Below are 18,747 nucleotides of genomic sequence, written 5' to 3' on the forward strand. Positions count from 1 at the left end.
AGGGAGGAGGAGGCGTCCGGACACCTGCGTGAAGCACGGGGCTCGGCAGCAGCGGGCGTGAGTGCAGCCCTGCGTGCTTGGGGAGCAGCCAGCGCTCAGCCCTGCCTCGCAGCGCGGACTCTTAAGGTCGCGCTCTCAGCCCGGAGCTGCTGGTGCTTTGGTTCAAAAGGGACCAAGACAAAGCGAGAAACGCACATCCATCACTGTGCCACCGCGCCCGTCGGCTTTAGGGGCGACGCCGGCCCGTCTGTGTGCTGTTGCTGAGCTTTGAGTTGAGTTGCCCCGAGCTCCGGGGCGCTGATGGTGGGAAGGGCAGGGGAGAAATAACGCAAGGGATCGAGAAGGAAACGGGGCCTGGCGTTTAGGCGACGAGCTGGGAGCAGAGCAGGGCAGGGGGAAGGCTGCTGGCGGAGCCTCCGAAAAGCCGCTCTCCCAGCGCAATTAGCGCACGGCTGTAATTACAGCTCGCAGCCGTCGCCCCTGCAGGGTGTGTCCAGCCGGCACCGCACGCCCGTCCCTCGCAGACCCTCTGTGCGCGGCGCTTACCGAGCGGGTAATTAGCTAAGCGAATTAATTGACAACCCTCTTTGTAATTAGCAAGCGGTTGCAAGCAGCTATTCTCCTTGGGACGAGGGAAATTTCTCAGGGATTGATGTTAAAATACTGTAACGTCGTTAAGAGTAAATAACGAGGGCCGCACGTGGGGGCGGCGTGCCGCGGGTGGGGTCGGGGCTGCGAGGCTGCTTAATTACCCCGTTAATTACCGCGGGGTAACAAAGCTGCGCTTTGGGGGACCTGTGAGGGGTGCAGCAGAGTGAGGCGACGGCTGCGATGAAGGGACGAGCTGGGGGCACCCCGCGTGCGGCCGCACGGACCACACCTCTCCCCCTTTCCCCCGGCCCGGCTCGCCCCGCACCGTGCTGTTCCGCCTCTCTCCGCCAGGGGGCGCCATTGTTCCGAGCGGCCGCTCTGTTCCCCCCCCGTATCCCCTTCACCCCTCCCCGCGGCGCGGCGCAGCGTGGCGCCCGCCCAGGCGCGGCCTTCCGGCGGCTGCGGTCCGCCCGCGGGGCCGGGGCGGGGGAGGGGGCGGGCGGCTCCGGCCCCCGCGGCCCTCGGGGAGGCGGAGCCGGGGCGGGCGCTGAGCCCAATCGGAGCGCGGCGGTTTCAAGAGGCCCCTTCCGCGCCCCGCTCCGCCCCGCGCGGCGCCGCGCTGCGGGCGGGCGGCCCCGGGGGAGCGCGGGCGGGCGGCGGGGAGCGGGCAGCGCCTGATGCTGTGCCTCGCAGCCGGGCGCTGCCGGACGCCCTCGGTCCCTCTTAGCGATAACGCTTTAGGGAGCGCTCCGTGGTGCCCCCGCTCCGCCGGGCCCGGAGGTTCGAGCGTCGTTCCCCATCCGAAGCCCCTCCCGCTCCGTGCACGCGGCGCCGCTGCCGCTCGGCGGTGCTGCCCGGGCTCGGGGTGGTGGAGGGGCTGGCAGCTCTGGGTGCTGCACGGTGGGTGGCGGCAGCCCCGGCTGGAGGCAATAAAACGCCCGGAATGATGCAGCAAAACAGGCTGGAGCTGCGTGGCGAAATAAATCATCCCACGCGGAGGAGGTGGTTCTCTGCCCTGCCCTCCGCGCCGGACAACAAAGCCCCCGTTGGGCACTGAGGCTCGGGCTGCGTGCGGCCGCGCGCGGCGTCCCGAGGTTGCCATCTCCTCCCGCTCCCCATCGCCTTCACCTTGCGGCGAGCTGCTTGCTGAGCTGCCAGGAGTGATAAAATGGCTGTGCCCCGAATTTATGGAGTTTTATCTGTGAATAACTCTTGGAGGTGACGCCACTGTGAAGCCGGGGAGGAGGGGAGCTTTGTTTTGGGATAAGCTGAGCTCCCTGCCCAGCCCTAGCGTGTGCCCCCAGTGTCTCCCTTGTCCACCGTGCCTTCAGAGCCCCTCGTGTCCCCAGCTCACGGGGACGGAGCATCCCTAGCCTGGCTCCCTGCTGACGGGCTGGCTCCGCTGAGGGCTTGTTTCCTTTTTCTGCAGCGTGTTTACGAGGAGCTCCATCACTTTGGCACATCGCAGCGGTCCCTGTGGAGCACATTTAGCACCCCGGGATTGCTGCTTCTCACCGCGTGTGCCTCTGCTGCTCGGTGCTGCAGTGAGCCCTGGGGACAAGCAGGCACTGAGCAGCACCCAGGCTGGGGGAAGCACCACGCCGGAGCCCTCCCCCCTCCCCGCTGCCGCAGTGACATCCATCACAAGTTTCCAAGCCTCATCTAATTTTGGAGGCCTTCAGCAAATCCAGGCGCTGTTGCTGCCAAACGAGGCTGCCAATGTTTCCCTCGGAAGGCGGCTTTGCTCTGAAGGACCCTTCTGGATGGTTTTGCTTTTAATAGCGGGATGGAAGCAGGCAGCATCGCCGTGGGATGGCCCTGCTGCGGGCCGATCCTTCCCTTTATCGCCCTCTGACTTCAGCCGTGAAAACTGGGAGGTTCGGACCGTGCTGCGATGGCTCCGGGGAGAATGATGGGACAGAGGGGACGGGGGAAGCCAGAGGCGGTGAGGTCGGTGTGCTGGGAGGTGCGAGGGCTTGCAGAAACCCAACTGCTTCTGCAGTTACCCAGCGTCAGGAAAATGAAGCTGAAGTGTGAAAAAAATGAAAGTGAAAAGATAGGAACCAACCCACGGCTATTTATTCTAAAAATACTGACCTAAATACTTAAGTGCACATATAAAAGTAGTTGTCTTTTCTTATTCCCTTTATGGACTCCCCTGCTTTGCTTCTTGTTTCGCTCAGAAATCAGAAGGATGGGTTTCTCGGGGGTACCCACCCCATTCCCTCTGCACTTTGCTGTATGCCCCATGCCCACCCGCCCGTATGGGCGGGGACACCCGCAGGCGGTTGATAAGGGAGCAGGGACTGATATGGCCTCAGGGTAAGGAGCGGCACTGGGGTGACTCTACACAGCCTGTAAAACCTCATCAGCAGGGAGAAAAGGGGCCGCTGGGTCCCTTCCTCGCCTCAGCCAGCAGACCTTCCCTATGCTCTTTGTTTTTTTACATGGCAAACTGAAGACACCATGAACAGCTAAAAATGAGCAGTCTGGGGCTGTGGCTCTGGCCTGGAGTTACGTGCCTGAGCACTGGATTGCGTAGGGAGGGGATGCTTAATTGCACTGCTGGAAGGGAAACACAAGCCTTCCACGAGTGCTTGTCTGGTCTGCATCGAGGGGAAGCTGCAGCCTCGGATCCCTGGAGCGGAGGAGCTGGGGAGCACGGGTCCTGTGCTGAGCACAGGTATAGCGGGGAGGGAGTCAGTGCTGCCAGGGAGGGCTGCTGCATTTTGCATTCACAGCCCATCTATTTTGCAATAACCTCACCATGATGTTCCCACGTAGGCAAGCCTAAGCTAGCATAGATAATGAAATGGGTTAAAGGAGACAGGAGGAGGGAGAGGAGCCAGCAACTTGTAGTAAATCAGGGAGAGAACAGGGTTACTTGAACTCAAGGACTCAGCAGCAGGACAAGTTTGGTTTATGCTGAGAGGCTGCAGGTTTCCATCCCTTGTGCCACCAGCAGCAAGTCCAAGCAAACAGACTCCATCCCGGCTGCAGGGGGGAGGGGGGGGGCTTGCATTGATGAAGCAGGTTCTGGGGATCCCAAAACTGCTGCTAGCCTGGTTGGGAGTGCAGCAGGCTCTGCCGTGTGGGGCAACACAAGCTAACCCTGGCAGCTCATGGACACTGGGGGACCTGGACACTGAGGCTCCCCCACCTTTGGCATGGTGTTTAAGGCAGTCCAAACAAGCTAATTAAATTCTGCTCTGCTTAATCAGAGCCATTGAACAGCAGTCAGAAGAAATTAATCCTGTGTTTTATTAGATGCTGTTTGAAGTCGCATTTGGCACCTCATCCTCAGTTCTCATCTCCTTCTGGGGAAGGAAGAAGGACATCTGCAGGGAAGAGCGAGGGTGCAGCAGATGGCAGCGGGGATGATTCAGGGCCTTGAGGAAGGAGCTGCACCTCCAGCAGCACTCCTGGGGGGACGAGGCACCTCTCCCTGCATCCCACCACCTCCCCCCCACCACCAGGCTGCAAGCCAGGCAGGGCTCCCAAAAATACGTGTTCTTCTGCATTGCATGCTAATGGCTCTGTGCGATAGGTCCCACTGCAATTAAAGCCCAGGAGCGTTAATATGCATCGTGGTGAGGCCACTCTTCCCACAGCTACTCCCTCCCAAACCTGCCCGTCCTGCTGCACATCCCTGCCCACAGCAGCCTGCCCACGGGGATCCCACCCAGCTTGGGCTCAGCCCGCAGCAGCAGTCACACCTCACCCTCGCCGTGCCAGGGGCTGCTGCCTTCAGCCCCACGGGCACCCAGCAGCATTTTCTCCTGCCTCGGAGCTCAGCAGAGCAGGGCCGTTTTGGTGCCTGCCTGGCGGGTACTGTGGGATGCAGAGAGGGAGGCTCCCAGCTCCAGACGGGAGAGGTTCAGGCAGGCGGTTATTGGTTTGAGTTTTTAATGAATTCTGGTGCCTTCATCACCGCAAATCCAAGAAAAACCCAGCAGAGAGAAACCTGGGCTGAGGACGTTGGCTCTCCAAGCCCCGGGAGCACTCAGGAGGCTCAGAACATCATCTCGTGACTCGAGCAGGCAGCGCTGCTGGCCGCGGGTGTTGGGATTTCTGATTGTAAAACGTCTTGTCCTAACTTGCGTTCAAACTTCGCAGAGCCATTTAATTGTGTTCTGCGGTGGTGAAGATATGAAATGAGTCTCCCTTCTGATCTTGAGCTGAGTTGGTCCCAAGCACTGCCTTCTAATTTGCTGGAATCGTCTCACTGCTGGGCGGTGGAAGGCACGAGGCCGGGGCTGCAGAGCGGTGCTGGGCAGTTCACCCTCGCTGTCCTGGAGCCACGCTCCTGGGTTCGCTGGCACAGGAATGGCAACGTTCTGACTTTCTTTTGGTGCCACTTGCAGGAAGCTTTCAATCAAGTGCTCTTCTCCATCTCCCCTAGCAACAGCCGAGAAACAGAGCTGGTCTGGGGGACAGAAGGGAAGCCAAGGCGGGGGCAGCACCAGGAGGATGCCTGTCCCCATCCATCCTGGGGACATCCTCCTTGAGCTCTCAGAGGAGATCCCAGCTATTGAATTTCTCATCCCCGACGACCTGAGGGCTGGGGGATAAGAAAGGAACTGGTTTCTGTCTGCTCAGTATCTCCGACCATCAACGAGTTAAAGGGAAACCGAGTCCCGATGAGCAGGGGCGAAGCAGAGCTCGGCGTGCCGCAAACCGCGAGGAGCAGAGCAGCAGCCGCGGCCATTCCGCTTTCCCTGCGCGGGGCAGGAAAGGGGCGGCGGGGCGGGCACGGGGGGGCCCTTTTTCCCGTATGTCCCCGGCCAGGTCGCTCCGGGGACACCAGCGTTCCCACCTCAGGCCGCCCCAGCGTGGGGCCCTCACCCCGCTTTGTTGTTGTTGTTATATTTTTTTTGTGGGGGGGAACAGGCTTCACTGCGTCACCGCACGCTGCAAAGTGACAAAGTTTCCGGGGGGTGACCCCAAGCGGCCCCTCAGGGCTCCCCGGATTAATGCCGAGGTAACCCCGGGGCGGAACACGCGGCACCGGGGCGCACCCCCGGCTGCGGTACCGGCGGAGCATCCCCACCCCCCCGCGCAGCGCCGTGCCGGGCTATGGGCTCCCCGAGGCGGGGAAGGGGGGCGTCCCGCCCGAGCACCGCGCCCCCCCCCCCCCCGCGCGGCCCGGCGGGCGGTTTCAAGGCCCCCCTTCCGCTCTCCCCGCGGCGCTGCCCAATCGGAGCGCTCAGCGCGCGGCGGCTCGGCACCTTAAAGGCGCAGCGCGCCCCTCCGCTCGGCCGTCCCTGCCCGCCCGCCGTGCGGCGCTAGGACCGCGCGGCGCCGCGCTCTCCCCTCCTCCCTGTCCGCCGCGGGAGGCAGCCCGCCCGCCGCTCGCGGAGGGGGCGTGGCCACGCGAGACCCCTCCCCTTCTCTTCAGCGATTGGTGCAGTCGCCCATCAATCAGCAGGGGGCGGTGCCCGGCGCGGCCACGTTCGGGTGCGCGGCGCGGCGAGCGGCGGCAGGCGGGCGGGCGCGGCAAGCAGCGGCGGCGGCGGCGGGGCCATGGGGGCGCGGTGGGGGCCGGCGCTCTGACAGCCCCCGGTGCGCGGCGAAGCGGAGCGGGCAGAGCGGCTCGGGCGGGCGGGCCCCCACCCAGCTCGGCGCGGAACATGTTCGCCAAGGGGAAAGGCTCGGCCGTGCCCTCGGACGGGCAGGCGCGGGAGAAGTAAGCGGGGAGGAGGAGAGAGGGAGGGAGCGGGGGGGGGGTGCGGTGCGGGAGGAGCCCGGCTGCGGGCTTTGTGCGGGGCGGGGGCCTCGCTACCGTTCCCCCCCCCGCTCCCCTCCTCTCTTCCCCCTGCCGACCGCCGCCGGGCTCTTGCAGGCTGGCCCTATACGTCTACGAGTACCTGCTGCACGTCGGCGCCCAGAAGTCGGCGCAGACCTTCCTGTCCGAGGTGAGCCCCCCCGCCGCCCTTTGTGCTCCGCCGCCGCCTCCCGGCCTCCATCTTGTGCGGGGCGGGCGAGCGGCGGCGGCCGGCGGGGTCCCCCCCGCTCGTCGGGGCCCCGCAGCCCATTGGCGGCCCCTTCCTCTCGCCCGCAGATCCGGTGGGAGAAGAACATCACGCTGGGAGAGCCCCCCGGCTTCCTGCACTCCTGGTGGTGGTGAGTGAGGGGCGCGGGTTGGAGGGGGGGGGGGTCGCGGTGAGTCAGCAGCCCCGGGGCTGTGCCGGGTGCTGGTGGGGGTTGGGGGAGGGGAGACAGCCGGTAACCGGGGCTCCCTCCCCTCTGTTTGTGCCACGCAGCGTGTTCTGGGACTTGTACTGCGCGGCCCCCGAACGGCGAGACACTTGCGAGCATTCGAGCGAAGCGAAAGCCTTCCATGACTATGTGAGTAACAACAAGTTTGTGCTCCGTGCTGACGGAGTTGGGGCGCTCGGGCGCGTGTGCTTCCAAGCGGCAGCGCTCCGGTTTGGCCCAACGGCTTTTCATAACGTCGCGGCGATGCGAATGAGCCCCGATGCTTTATCTTCGGCACTCGGAGGCGGCGGTGGGACCTGGCGGTGGGCGACAAAGCGTCGGCTCCGAGCGCGGTGGTGGAGATCGGTGTCTGTGGACCTGGTGCTGAGGGTGTCCCATTGGTAAACGCCGTGGTGGTGGCTGTGGGTGGAGGGGAGATTCCCTGGAGCATCATTTGAAAGCCTCATGAGCGTGTGGGGCTGCCTTGCTTGGCTGGGAGTGTTCCCTGAAATCAGCAGCGTGGAGGAACTCGTGGGCTGGAGGTGATGCTGTGCACCTCATCCCACTGTAGCTGATGGTGTTTGGGCCCTCTGGGCTTTTTGTCCTTGTGCAAAATGTGGCTCTTCCAACTGTTCTGCTCCGGCTGCGAGGTGCTGGACCTGCTTGCTTGCTTGGAGCAAACCTAGAGGTGCTGAGTGCAACCCACTGGGCTCCAGCGTGGTGGCTCCACCACCCTCCTGTGTGTGCAGGACCTTGAGTGGTTGGTGACAGCGGTCCTGGGTGTGCAGGACCTCGAGTAGTTGTCCTCTCTGGAGGTGTTGGTGGAACCCAGCGGATGCTTTTCTTCAGGCGTGTTCCCCAGAATCAGCCCCGTCCCACGGCGTGGGGCTCGTTGGGGCTGGCTGCAGGTGGGCTGCCCACTCTGTCCTGCTGAAGTCACCCAGATCTGCAGCACTAATCTGCAGCGGGAGGAATTTGAATCAAAGGATTAGTCACCTGGCTGTGGGCTTGGAGCGGAGTCAAGCGAGTTTAAATTGTGTAGCAGGAGCTGTTTTTGTCTGCTCCTGGGAGCCTATGGTATGGAAACCATTTTTTCCTCCCTTCCCCAGCCTCTCGCTGCCTCGACATGCCTGGGTTGAGCTGCTGGGAGATGTGCAAGGTTGGGCTGGGAGCAGCACGGGGACCTTCACTGCTCCTTCTGCTTGGGGAGCAGAGCCCAAATCTGCGTCGCTGCAGATCCGGTGTCCTTCCCTCAAGGGATGTGGCATGCAGCTGAACCCACGTGGGGGTGGGCAGCTCAGTCCTCCCCTGGGGAGGCCGATCCTGGTCTGTGCTTGCTGTCCATCTGTCCTGCGGCCGCTGCTTCGCTCCCGGTTGTGCTGCGCCGCTTCCTGCGTAGCTGCTTTTTATTTACTGGGTCGGATTAAAATGTTGAACTCCTGAACTGAGGGTGAGAGCAGGCTGACAACCTGGAGTTTGTCAGCACATCCATCAGCGCTGGGCTCTGCAGCTTGGCAGCGCCTGCCGCTTCTCCTAACGTCTTCTGGGCCAAATCCCATCTTTTTTAGGGTCTGGTTGGGATGGAGTAGGGCAAAAGTGGATCTTCAGGTTGTGAAGCCTTTGGTAAAGCTGACATTAGCAGCCAAGGGGTAGTAGTGCTACGTTCACAGCAGCCTCCTAATAATGTCTGAGGATTTAGCGTATTTAGAGAAATTAATCTTTTTTAGCTTGGTAATAACTCTAACAATAGGCATGAGTGCATTAAATGATTCGGATAAACTTCTTTAATACATGTTGCTTTAAGCTTACAGTAAATAGACACAATCCTGATTGTTTTAATTCTCAGTACAATGCAGTTTTGTAACAGCCCCGAGTGCTTCACCTTTTGGGTCTGACTGCGAAGACGCAATAGGAGATATTTGGTCCTCCCTTGGCTTTACCCACACCAGTTTGGTGTCCCCAGGTGTGTTTGGCTGGGGATGCTTGTGGTGCTTTCCCTGCGTGGAGCACCGGGTGTACTTTGCAGGGCAGGAACCTGCCCGGCTCAAATATTGACCGAAGCCAGGAACCAGGTGATAACGGGTGCATGTGAATGGTGCCTTGTTCCCTGGGGCCGGCGTGTGGCCGCAGTCCTACAGCACAGGGCTGAGCACTGGTGCATCCCATGCTGGGGATGCTCTGGGTGGGGATCGCATCACCAAACACCAAACCCCGCAGCGTGCAACAGCTCGGAGCGATGCTGGGCCTCCTGTGAGCCCCGGGCTGGGTGGACCAGTGAGTAATTTCATCTGTTGGTTGTGGTTAAAAATATCCCCATATAGGCTTTGCCCCAGATTTGTAGAGCACCGTGTTGAAACCTGGCCAATGGCAGAAGTGGCTGCGCAGCGGTCGCCCGGGTCCACGCCAAAGGCAGTGTTTGTTTACCAGAAGGCAGTGGGTTTGCTGTGCAGCCCGGGGGATGCTGTGGGGTCAGGGGAGCTCCAGCACTGGGAGGCACTGGCTGCAGAACTGTGCGCTTCGTTAGTGGAGTGTTAACTCTGGGATTTGCATGCTGTGTAATTTCCATTTCATTTCCCAGCCTAACTGTATGGCAACTGTTAGGAGCAGCAGGATAAATTATCAATTTCCCCCATTGGTTTTTTAATTTTAATTTTTTCTGTTTGGTGGAAAAGTGAAAGCACAGATAGCGCTTCTCTTGTAGGGGATGCTTGAGTGCCATGGGCTCTTTTCTGTGGTGAAGCAGCATTGCTTTCCCACCTTTCCTCGAGGTTCCCCTCCCAGGGCGGGGCAGCAGGCTGCTGGGAGGAGTGGGATGTGGGTCTGTGTGTTTGGGAGGAGCACCGTGTTTCTCCCTTTTTGTCTCAGCACGTGTGCAGATCTGACTGTTAACGCACAACGTGCGGAGCCGCTTGCACTTTCATTACTCAGCCTCCTCCACCGCCTGTATCAGAGTTATCCAGAAGTTAACAGCAGTGCTCTGCTTACCTACAGCCCCACGGTGCTGATCCCCAGCCTCCTTCCAAGACTTGACCCGTTCTACAGGCGTTGCCTGACCCGTAGCAATTGATTTGGGCGGGTTTTTATTTTCGCTTCATTCCTGTTCCCATCCAACCGGGCAGGCTGCTGGCTCCGTCCTTCCTCCAGCCCTCAGAGATGCTGTGGGCAGGGGGCAGCCCCGCTCTGCCTCCCCGCTTCCCCTTGGGCTGATGCTGTGTGTTGCAGCACGACGTGGTGCCCCTTCACCCTGTGCCTCCCGCGGCCAGCGAGCTACAAAGGGAGCGTGCAGCATGACAGGGGATTTCAGCCGCCGCGTTATCTCAGAATTGGCCGATTGATGGTTGCAGTTCAGCGTTTCAACATTGTGAAAGCCAATACAATTTGAGTTAGCGGTGATGACTGCCAGTTTAAATACCGCAGTGAATTTCTGTCAAAGAGCTAATACATAGAAAGGGGAATTGCAGAAAACTTGATCACCAGAACCACTTCAGTCGATTTTGGCCTCCAGCTACAGAAAATGAACTTAAATCTAGTTGACTGTTGCTACATACTTTTTGTGGTATTGCTCTGCCTGCGCGGCCAGCTTGAGTGCAACTTGCAGGAGAGGAGGATCAGAGTGGTGCTCGGCTGCTGGAGTCTTTACTTCATCCTTCCTCTCCTCTGCTACACCTAGCTCCCCTCTGGAAAAAAAAAATCCATACTCTCCAGCATTCAGAATTATGTCTTTGCTGTGCAAGATTTACATGGCAGCAGCTTCGGCTTGCTTTTAAGCATGCAACATGGTCGTTAGAGCAGATCATTGATTTATTTTATTTTTTTAACCTCAGGAAACTGATGCAGTTCTTTCTCTCTAACTCCTTCTGTCTGGAAGGATGCTGTGCTGCAGCTGAGGAAGGTGGTGTTGGTTGTGGAGAAGATGGGGAGCGTGCTGTCCGTGTCTGGCTGGGTGTCCTTTTTCCCCACTGTGTGAAACCTTTTCCTTTGGATTCGGATCTCAGTGAAGTTGCTGAAGCCAGAGGGATGTAGCAGCTGGTGTGGTGTAAGCCACAGTGGGGTGACAACTTGGGAATCTGGGAGGATGTTGGTCTGCCAGCAGTGTGGTGTCTCCCAGGGCTTTGAACCCCAAGCCCAGCTTTCCCCAGAAGATGCTTTCCAGCTGTGCTTTGGAGGTGACATGCAGGAAGATGTGCTCAGGTGTTCCCTGGCTGTGTGTCAGCTTCTTTCTGTGTCCTCTGCTTGCAGCTCCTGTGCACGGTTGGTGCAGAGTGGCATGTGGTGGGTGAGACATCACACTGGGATCTGTGCTGGGTTCCAGTGTGGCTGTTGACTCTGCCAGAACAGGCTGTCCCTTTGCTCCAGGACCACCCAAGGTTGGTGCTCAGGCACTTATGGCTTTGTGGCTGCCCAGGTTTGGGTACGAGATGCTGCGGAGGCAGCAGTGGTTGCTGGCTGCCTCCATGTGTGCCATGAAGGTGGTCTCCAGGTATCTAGGTGCATGGCAGTGCTGGTGATCTCCAGGTATCTCCGCAGTGTGCTCTTTGGAGCTGGTTTGGTGAAATATGTTGTGTGGAAGGGCTGGTGCTGTTGGGCCAGGCTCAGCAGGGTGCAGGATGTGGTGTGGGGATAGGTCTGAGCAGTAACTGCACGGCTCCAGCCCCTTTCTGCACAGCTGGGATGCATCCAGACCTGCTCTGCAGGGGCAGGGATCCCCATAGGTAACCAGAGAGAGGAGTTTCCTCTCGGAGTGGCAGGCTGCCAGGAGCAGCTGCAGAACTCCAAATCGTTTAAAAAATATATAAAATAAAAATTGGGGTGGGGGGGATGGGACAGTGCAGTGTGCTGGGCTCAGCCTCCCATCCTTCTCCGGTGACAGGTACTGGTGCTAGTGCTGGTGCCCCTCACAATGGTGGTTAGTGCTGTGCAAAGCTGAACTTTTATTTATTTTCTAAGCAGTATCTGCTGCTGGTGTGGAACAACCTCCACTTTTGCACTTCTTGCTGCACGGGGTGACCAAAACATGCCGTCTCGGAGCAGTACCTTCCTGTAGTTGCTATTGATGGAAAAGCCAAGTGTGCTAAACTTGAGGTCAGAGCACTGAGCTTATGTCTTAGTCTTTGACTGGGGAGCCTAAATATTTATCCTGTTCTGTCCCTAATGAAAACAAATTGTCAACAGTTGTTCAGTAACTGACTAAATTAAAATCTGTAATTAGTCAATTAGATTAAAGAGTTGGCACAACCTGATTGTATCATGCTGGTTAGGTTATTAAGAGAAAGGGTGTGATTTTTAATTACTGCATGCTAATTTTGACAGTTTCAAATGGAAACAGACGTTTTCCCCCCCTCCGCTCAGAGTGCCTCTGCAAAAGTAAGGCACTGGAATGTATTTTATGTCAACAAATGGTGTGAAGATGCAAAGTTTCTCTGGCTTGAATCCGCCAGGGATTTCCACCGAAAAGTGGGGGTGGCTGGGAGGAGAGGAAGCCGCCCAACACGGCGTGGTTGTTTAATTCAGCCTGACAATGGGAGGCTGGGTGGGTTTGGATGCTCCTCGTGCATCCTGGGGGGGGCACAGGCTTGGGTGTCCCCAGCCAACCGTGCATTCGTGGGGCAGTCTCAGCCGGAGCCAGCCTTGAGCAGAGCGATGGGCAGCAATGAGATGCGGCGGTGTGGGTTTTTTGTTTTAATGCGTGTGCTTTTTCTTCATTGTTTTGTTTTTAACCTCTATGGCGCTGTGAGAGGGGCTGGCTCCAGTGGAGGCGAAGCCCACGAGGAGGAGGAGGAAGGCCGTGTAGGGCCGGAGCAGCGGCCGCGTGCGATCCCATTGTCTGCCCCAGAGCTGCAGCCACGTGTGAGGGGACCCGCGCACCACGGCCCCCAGCTCCGCACCGCCCTCCCTGCAGCGGGGGGGCCACGGCCCCCGGCAGATTTGTGGCTCTGGGTAAACACGAGGCTTGTAAACCTTCCCCTCGCTTCCTTCCTGGGGTCCTCACGCAGGAACAAAGGGAGCGAGGGCGAGGGTGTGCGAGGCACCTCGGCTCTTCAAAGCGTGTGGGGAGGGGGCAGAGCCCCCCCATCGCTGCCACAGGGAGGTGCGTGAGGTCGGTACAGCGTGTATTGGGTACGAGTGAGGCTTTCCTGTTCCCCTGATCATTTCCTTCCTCACCTTGGAAACTTGGATTTTCTCCTACCTTTTGTTCCATATTTTCTCTTTTAAAGCAGCCCCTGGCTCTATTGGAAACAGCTGCCATGCAGGTCCTGGGAGCTGGGGCTCTTTCTCCTCTGTAATACCACTTGCTGTTCCACTGGTCGCCCTACCAAATTAAATGGCAACTGGTTGCACAAAATCCTTGTGCAGGAGCTGCAGCTGGATGGGGTGCACCAATGCTGCTGCCACTGGTGAGGATCATGAAGCTGCTGCTCCTCCAGCAGCTTGAGGCGGGCAAGTGCCCAGTGGAGGGGTGCAGGGCTGTGCCAATCTCTGAACTCTCCTCCTCCTGCTGGGATGGTGAAAGCCGTGCCCGTGCCATGGTTTGGTGCACTGTCTTCTCGCTGGGGAGGAGGCTGTGTTGTCAGTGGAAGACGTGGTGCCTGCAGGGAGTCTGGCTGCTGAAAAAATGTATATAAATATAAAAATATCCCGCCTGTGTGCCCCGAGGAGATGGCAGTAATTGGGTTTTGTGTTTCCAGGCCAAGGGAAGGGTTGGTGCATCTACTGCTGAGTGTCTCCCAGGGTGGTGCAGAGTGGGCTCCCATCGTGGGACAGGGCTGCTTACCAGCACCATCTCAGGGTGGCCCCCTCAGCTCAGCTGGGGGGGACTTAGGGCTCCACTGGGAGTAGGGGACTCTGCCCAGCGGAAATGGCTCCTTCCTCTGCAGAGCAGCCCTGGGCTGGTGGAGAGGGGGAGAGAAAACGGCTCTTCAACAAGTAAACAAATACCTCGCTGCAGGCTCCGCGGGGTGGTGTTTTTTTTCTCCTCCTTTCAAAACTCCTGCTCGTGGCCGCAAGCACCAGGGCTGTTTGCTGAAGGGGTTGGTGCCAGGAGATGAGTTCAAAGCTACAGCTGTGCTGTTGGGTGGGGGGGATTTCCAAAACACAGGGCAGGCACTCGTCTGCTTCCTGCACATGGTGGGGCTGAGCCTGTGCCACCAAGGCTGGGGGATGGCCATGGGCAGTGGAGCACTAAGGAAGTGCCATGGGCCTCTTGTGGGAGCTGCCCTTCAGCTCCATGTGCTTACACTTTTATTACTATGGAGGAGTACTGCCCGCTCTCCCTAATGTCAAAATTACTCAAAATATGAATGAGTCAAGGTATTTAATGCACATCTGTGTGTACATGGGGCCTGCTGTCAGGGCCTGGCTGCACAGGGTGGTCCAGCAGCAAGGTCCAGGGCTCCAGCGTGGGTCTGAGCTGTAGGCTGCCCCGTGCCCCTGCTTTGTGGGAATGGCTGTGCTAGGGCAGATGGCTGCAACAGCTCTTTTCTACCCCCACCCAGACCTGTGGGGTCCCCTGGGTTGGGCAAAGTGTCCCTGGCCCCATGCTGAAGTAGTGCTGGAGTGAACCCATAGCCCCTGCCAGTGCTTTTATTTTCCTTCCCCATCCGCCTTTCTGCTCTTTCTGCCTCTGACAAGCGCAGTCACAACACCAATCTGGATGTTTTGACTTGGTTTCTGTGCTGTCGGCAGGGTAACAGCAATGCAGCTCTGCTTGTGGGGCCTCGGTTGGGACCCTTCTCATCCCTCCACAGCTGCAATTAAACCTATAGGTTCATCAGCCTCTCTGCAGCCACTGTGATGATGTGGGGACAGGGCTGGGAGTCCCCCAGCACAGTGTGCACGTTCTCCCCATGTCCATCTGGGTCTGAGCCTGCAGGGACTACTGTCCCACAGTGCTGCACGAGGCAGTGCCACCATAGCCTGTGGTGTCAAGATAAAGTCCAAAGGAAGACCTCTGGCTGTGTCTTAAGCTAACATTTTCTTTCTATTTTTTTTTCTAATGTTTCTGCATAAACCCTTAAACATTTGATCTCGGGCGCCTCTCCTCCCAGGGTGCTGCAGCCTTCTGTAGTGAAAATGAGCTCTTGCTGCCCAGCCCGGCCACCTTGCACAGCTTCTGGGCAGTTGGGCTTTTTCTGTCCCTTTTTTTCCCCAGGTCTCAAATAACCTCACCAAGCTGAGCTCACACCTCTGATCAGTATTTTTTTGGATGCAAACAAGCTTCTGAAGCGTGGGATGCACTGTGGTGGCTCTGGCACACGGATGTGCCCCACAGCGTGTCCTCTGGCCATGGCATGGGTGTGATGCTGGTGCTTATTTCCCAGAAGAGCATAAATCCCTCGTGCATGGTGTTGTTTAATCTGCCACCCCAGAAGAGTGAGAGCCCCTCATGGGTGGGCTGGTTTGGTCATCTACCATTGCACCTCTGACCCCGTGGGCAGCTCTGGGAAGCAGCTGCCTGCCTGGAGCTGGGTTTTGCAGTTCTGCTTCGGGCTGGAGAGGTTTGTGATGTGTTTTTAAATCAGAAAAAAGGCTGTGCATGCAGGGGAAGGGGCAGGGCGTTTCCTTGCAGGCTCCTGCTCTCACTGGGGCTGGCAGGTCAGGCAGAAGCACAGTGCTGTGCTTGCCATGGGCACGACTGGGCCCCCTGGCAGGGTGTGAAGCACACCCATCCCTTTCCACGAATTTTTCCCTTTGCTCAGTGGTGTCTGGGGATGTCTTAGCCCTGCTCCAGATGGAGAGTAGAGGTTCGTCTTCTCATTGTGCTGGGCTGCTTGGCACTGACTGTAGAAGCCAGCCCTTGTTGCATTTTACCCCCGTGGTCATTGGTTCCTGTGCACTCGGGAGAGCCAAGAGACAGTTTTGGAAGCACGTGAGCTCCTTTCTGAGGAGCAAAGCCCAGAGCTGCATGCCGTCTGTTTTGGGGTCCTCATGGTGCTTTGCTGCTGGGGACTCTTCCACTTCTGGGTGCAGCAGGCTACAAGGCATGAACTGAAAGGCATGTTTGTTTCCTGGGTCCAGCAGGGAGCTGTGCTTCCCAGTGCTTGGTCACCTCATACTGGCTTTCAGCAGGTTTATATTTGATGGAGGTGGGAACTCCAGGGAAACAAATGAAGGTCCACGCTATGCACAGGTATCTTCAGCCTGGTTCAGGGGTGGTTTTCCATGAAAAAAACAATTGCTGTTTTGTTCCATGCAAGATATGGCTATGCTGCTGATGCCCAGGTGCTTTGGGCCTTTGCTCCTCTCTTGGAGAGTAGGTCCAGCCTGGGGCTCCTGGGCTTCTTTTCATCATTTAAAAACACATTTGCTCGGTTGTGCTGGAGCCCTTCTGGGTGTCATGGCATGTCCTGACAGCTTGTCTGTCCTTACCTGCAGTCATCAAGGAGTTTTCAACATGACTTATATAAAGCCTTTGTACTTGGATTGCTCCACTGTGCTGCACAATGGGTTCTTTGTCATTGTGCCAGCTAATTAATTTTAACTTTCACTGTTGCTTCAGTGTGGTACGCTGTCCTCCTGGTCCATCTGAAGCTTTTCCCCCCCCACCATAAGTGTTTTCCAGCTCTTGGAGCAGTTTGACTTGTTGCTGCAAGCGAGAGAAGCCAGCTGGCCCCACTGGTGCTCATCTTCTGGGGAAGGAGCTGCCCTCACACGTGCATCGGTTGGGGGCCAAGGGGAGGGGGTGAAGAAAGCCATTAGGAGGCTGTGCTGAAGCTAAGTTTTCTCCAGTGGCTTATTTCTCCTGGCTGGCAGCTGAAGGTCCCCATGGATAACATCCTCTGATGAAAATAACAGGCTGTCGCTCCCCGGCTGGTGATTGGCATTATGCTCATCTTGGTGGGCTGTACTCATGGGTTGCATCTCCAGGACAAAAGCCCCGGTGCACGGCTCCAGCGGGGAGCTGGTGCTGGGGAATGTGGGTGCAATTGGGTTTAATGATGATTAATTCTGGAGGACTGGGATCTGTCTTTGCGTGCTGGAAAGCAGGTGTTTTCCTCTTGCCTTGTGTGTCCTGTGCGCAAACATCTGCTCTCACTGTGCTAACACCAAGCTCGATGCTGTGCTGCTGGGGCAGCTTTTCTGCAGCCCCAGGTCTTCACTTGGCCAGGAGGGATGGGGACGCTTGCAGATCTTTGTGATGCTGTCTTGTGCCTGGAGAAGGACCAGCAGGGACAGGGCACCAGCTTGGTGTCCCCCAGCCCCATGGGTTATGCCTGGACAGTGGCACAGGATGGGTGCGTGCGGGCGACCTGTGGTATTGTTTTCTTTCAGTGCAGGGAGGAGGGCTCGAGGTCTTTGCATGCATAAACATGAACTTAATTTGAACTGATGGGTTTTGTCTGCGCATTGCCCAGCTCCGCTGCGGCAGAGGGGAGTTCCCCTCGGTTCAGGGTGGGAACGGTGGAGGGTCAAGGAATATGAAATTGATGCCTTTGTGTTTAATCTGGTTATAAGGACAGCTATTAGAGATAATGAATTTTGCCTGTCCCTGTCGTTGTAATACAAGAACCTAGATGTCTTTCAACACAGAGAAGGTCACTCCTCTTTATTTCTGGTTGTAAATTTGGCCTGTTTCAGATGTTTGGTGTTGATACACGCAGCTAAGGAAGCTCCTGCGAGGTGTGGGGCAGGTGAGGGCAGCACCACGGGGCCTTCCAAGGGATCTGCACGGACCTTTGCGGCTCCTGTGGCTGATGGGAAGAAGGGAAGGTTTCCCTTTCGCCCTAGGGCTGTGAGAGCAGGAGCCCAGGCAGCACGTGGGGTCTCAGCACTCCAGCATTTGTGAGGGTTCAGCAAGGAACGCCATGCTCACCCTATGCCAGGGTTGAGGAGGGATGAAGAAAGGAGGATATCCAGCAACGTTCAGCACGTGGCTCCATGCAGAGCGTCGTGCCTGCCTACCGTTCACGGCTGCAGTGTGGCAGAGCCAGGAAACCACGTGAAACCAGCGCCCTGAAGCTGCTGTGCAGCAGGGTTTATGGGCTGCGAAGCCTGGCTATCACACGGTTAATTTTTTCCATCGAGCGTCTTCTGCTCCGGTGCCAGAGGAGGCTTTTCCTTTCCTAAGGAGTCTCCGACTCTGGCGCGGAGCAGATGCTGGGGGAGGCGGCAGCCGCCTGCCCACAGGGTTCTGCTGGGGCCGTATCCGCACCCAGCCCGGCGTGCAGCCTGCTGATAAGCCCCCAGCACTGCTCCCGGCCCGGCCTGCACCCCACGAGCTCCCGGACACAGCCTGGGGCCTTTCCCCAGCAGCGTGGGGTGCAGGGAGCTGAGCTGCATCTGCCTGCCCTTTCTTATATTGAAAAGGCAGCACGTGCTTTTCTGCCTCCCTGGCCCCGCTTCTCTGCTCTCCTCCAGGCACTTCTCCCCCCGCGCTCCTGATTTATGCTGCTCCACATTTTCTCCTCGTTTCCATGCCTTTTTCTCCCCTCCCTCTTTTTTTTTTTTTCCCTTGTGCTGCCTGTGCATTGCCTTCCTCCTTTCTTTTTTTTTTTTTTCTCCACTGTTGTTCTCAGGCTTTTCTCGTTCTCCCGATATTCGGTGCTCCCTGCTTTTGTGTACCCCTCGTGGATTGCTCTCCTCCCTCCCAGGACCTGTGCATTACGCCACAATGCTTCAACTTCATTCTCACAGAACAAGAAAACACCTTGAGTGCGCAGCATGCTGTTTTCCCCCTCTCCCCAAGGCCCTTCACACCATTAACGTGCAAGAGGTGGCTTTTCCCCACAGCACGCTGAATACCTGGAAACCTCCTCAAATCCCTCCACCAACACAAGCACCCAGCAGGACTTGCCCTCCCTCCTGAGCACGGTGCTTTTCCGTGGGGCACTGTGTGGGGAGGGGACCCAGTCCTGGGGGGCAGTGCTTGGCCATTTGTCCCCTCCCCACCCCATGACTGTAGGGTCACCAATGGGTGCTAAAAGTTTTTTTTTGTTTGTTTGTTCTGGTTTTTCTTTTTAA

General features: G+C 58.0%; 1 protein-coding gene across 4 annotated transcripts in view; it reads left to right on the forward strand.

The window, feature by feature from the left end:
* The first annotated feature begins 6,098 nt into the window (after nucleotides 1-6,098).
* SSBP3 (single stranded DNA binding protein 3) overlaps nucleotides 6,099-18,747 on the forward strand; it is a 48,639-nt gene continuing 35,990 nt past the window's right edge. For 2 of the 4 annotated variants that reach the window (XM_065738513.1, XM_065738527.1), the window contains exons 1-4: nucleotides 6,099-6,277; nucleotides 6,434-6,506; nucleotides 6,653-6,714; nucleotides 6,855-6,939. In XM_065738513.1, the coding sequence (XP_065594585.1) occupies nucleotides 6,222-6,277; nucleotides 6,434-6,506; nucleotides 6,653-6,714; nucleotides 6,855-6,939 (276 nt within the window). In that variant the 5' untranslated portion in view covers nucleotides 6,099-6,221. The remainder of the gene's footprint in view (nucleotides 6,278-6,433; nucleotides 6,507-6,652; nucleotides 6,715-6,854; nucleotides 6,940-18,747) is intronic. The other 2 variants (XM_065738519.1, XM_065738537.1) reach the window with 1 other exon arrangement.

Source organism: Cyrtonyx montezumae, unplaced genomic scaffold, assembly GCF_038088225.1.
Source record: "Cyrtonyx montezumae isolate F1298 unplaced genomic scaffold, pur_monq_1.0 scaffold_1, whole genome shotgun sequence".
Taxonomy (NCBI): Eukaryota; Metazoa; Chordata; class Aves; order Galliformes; family Odontophoridae; genus Cyrtonyx; species Cyrtonyx montezumae.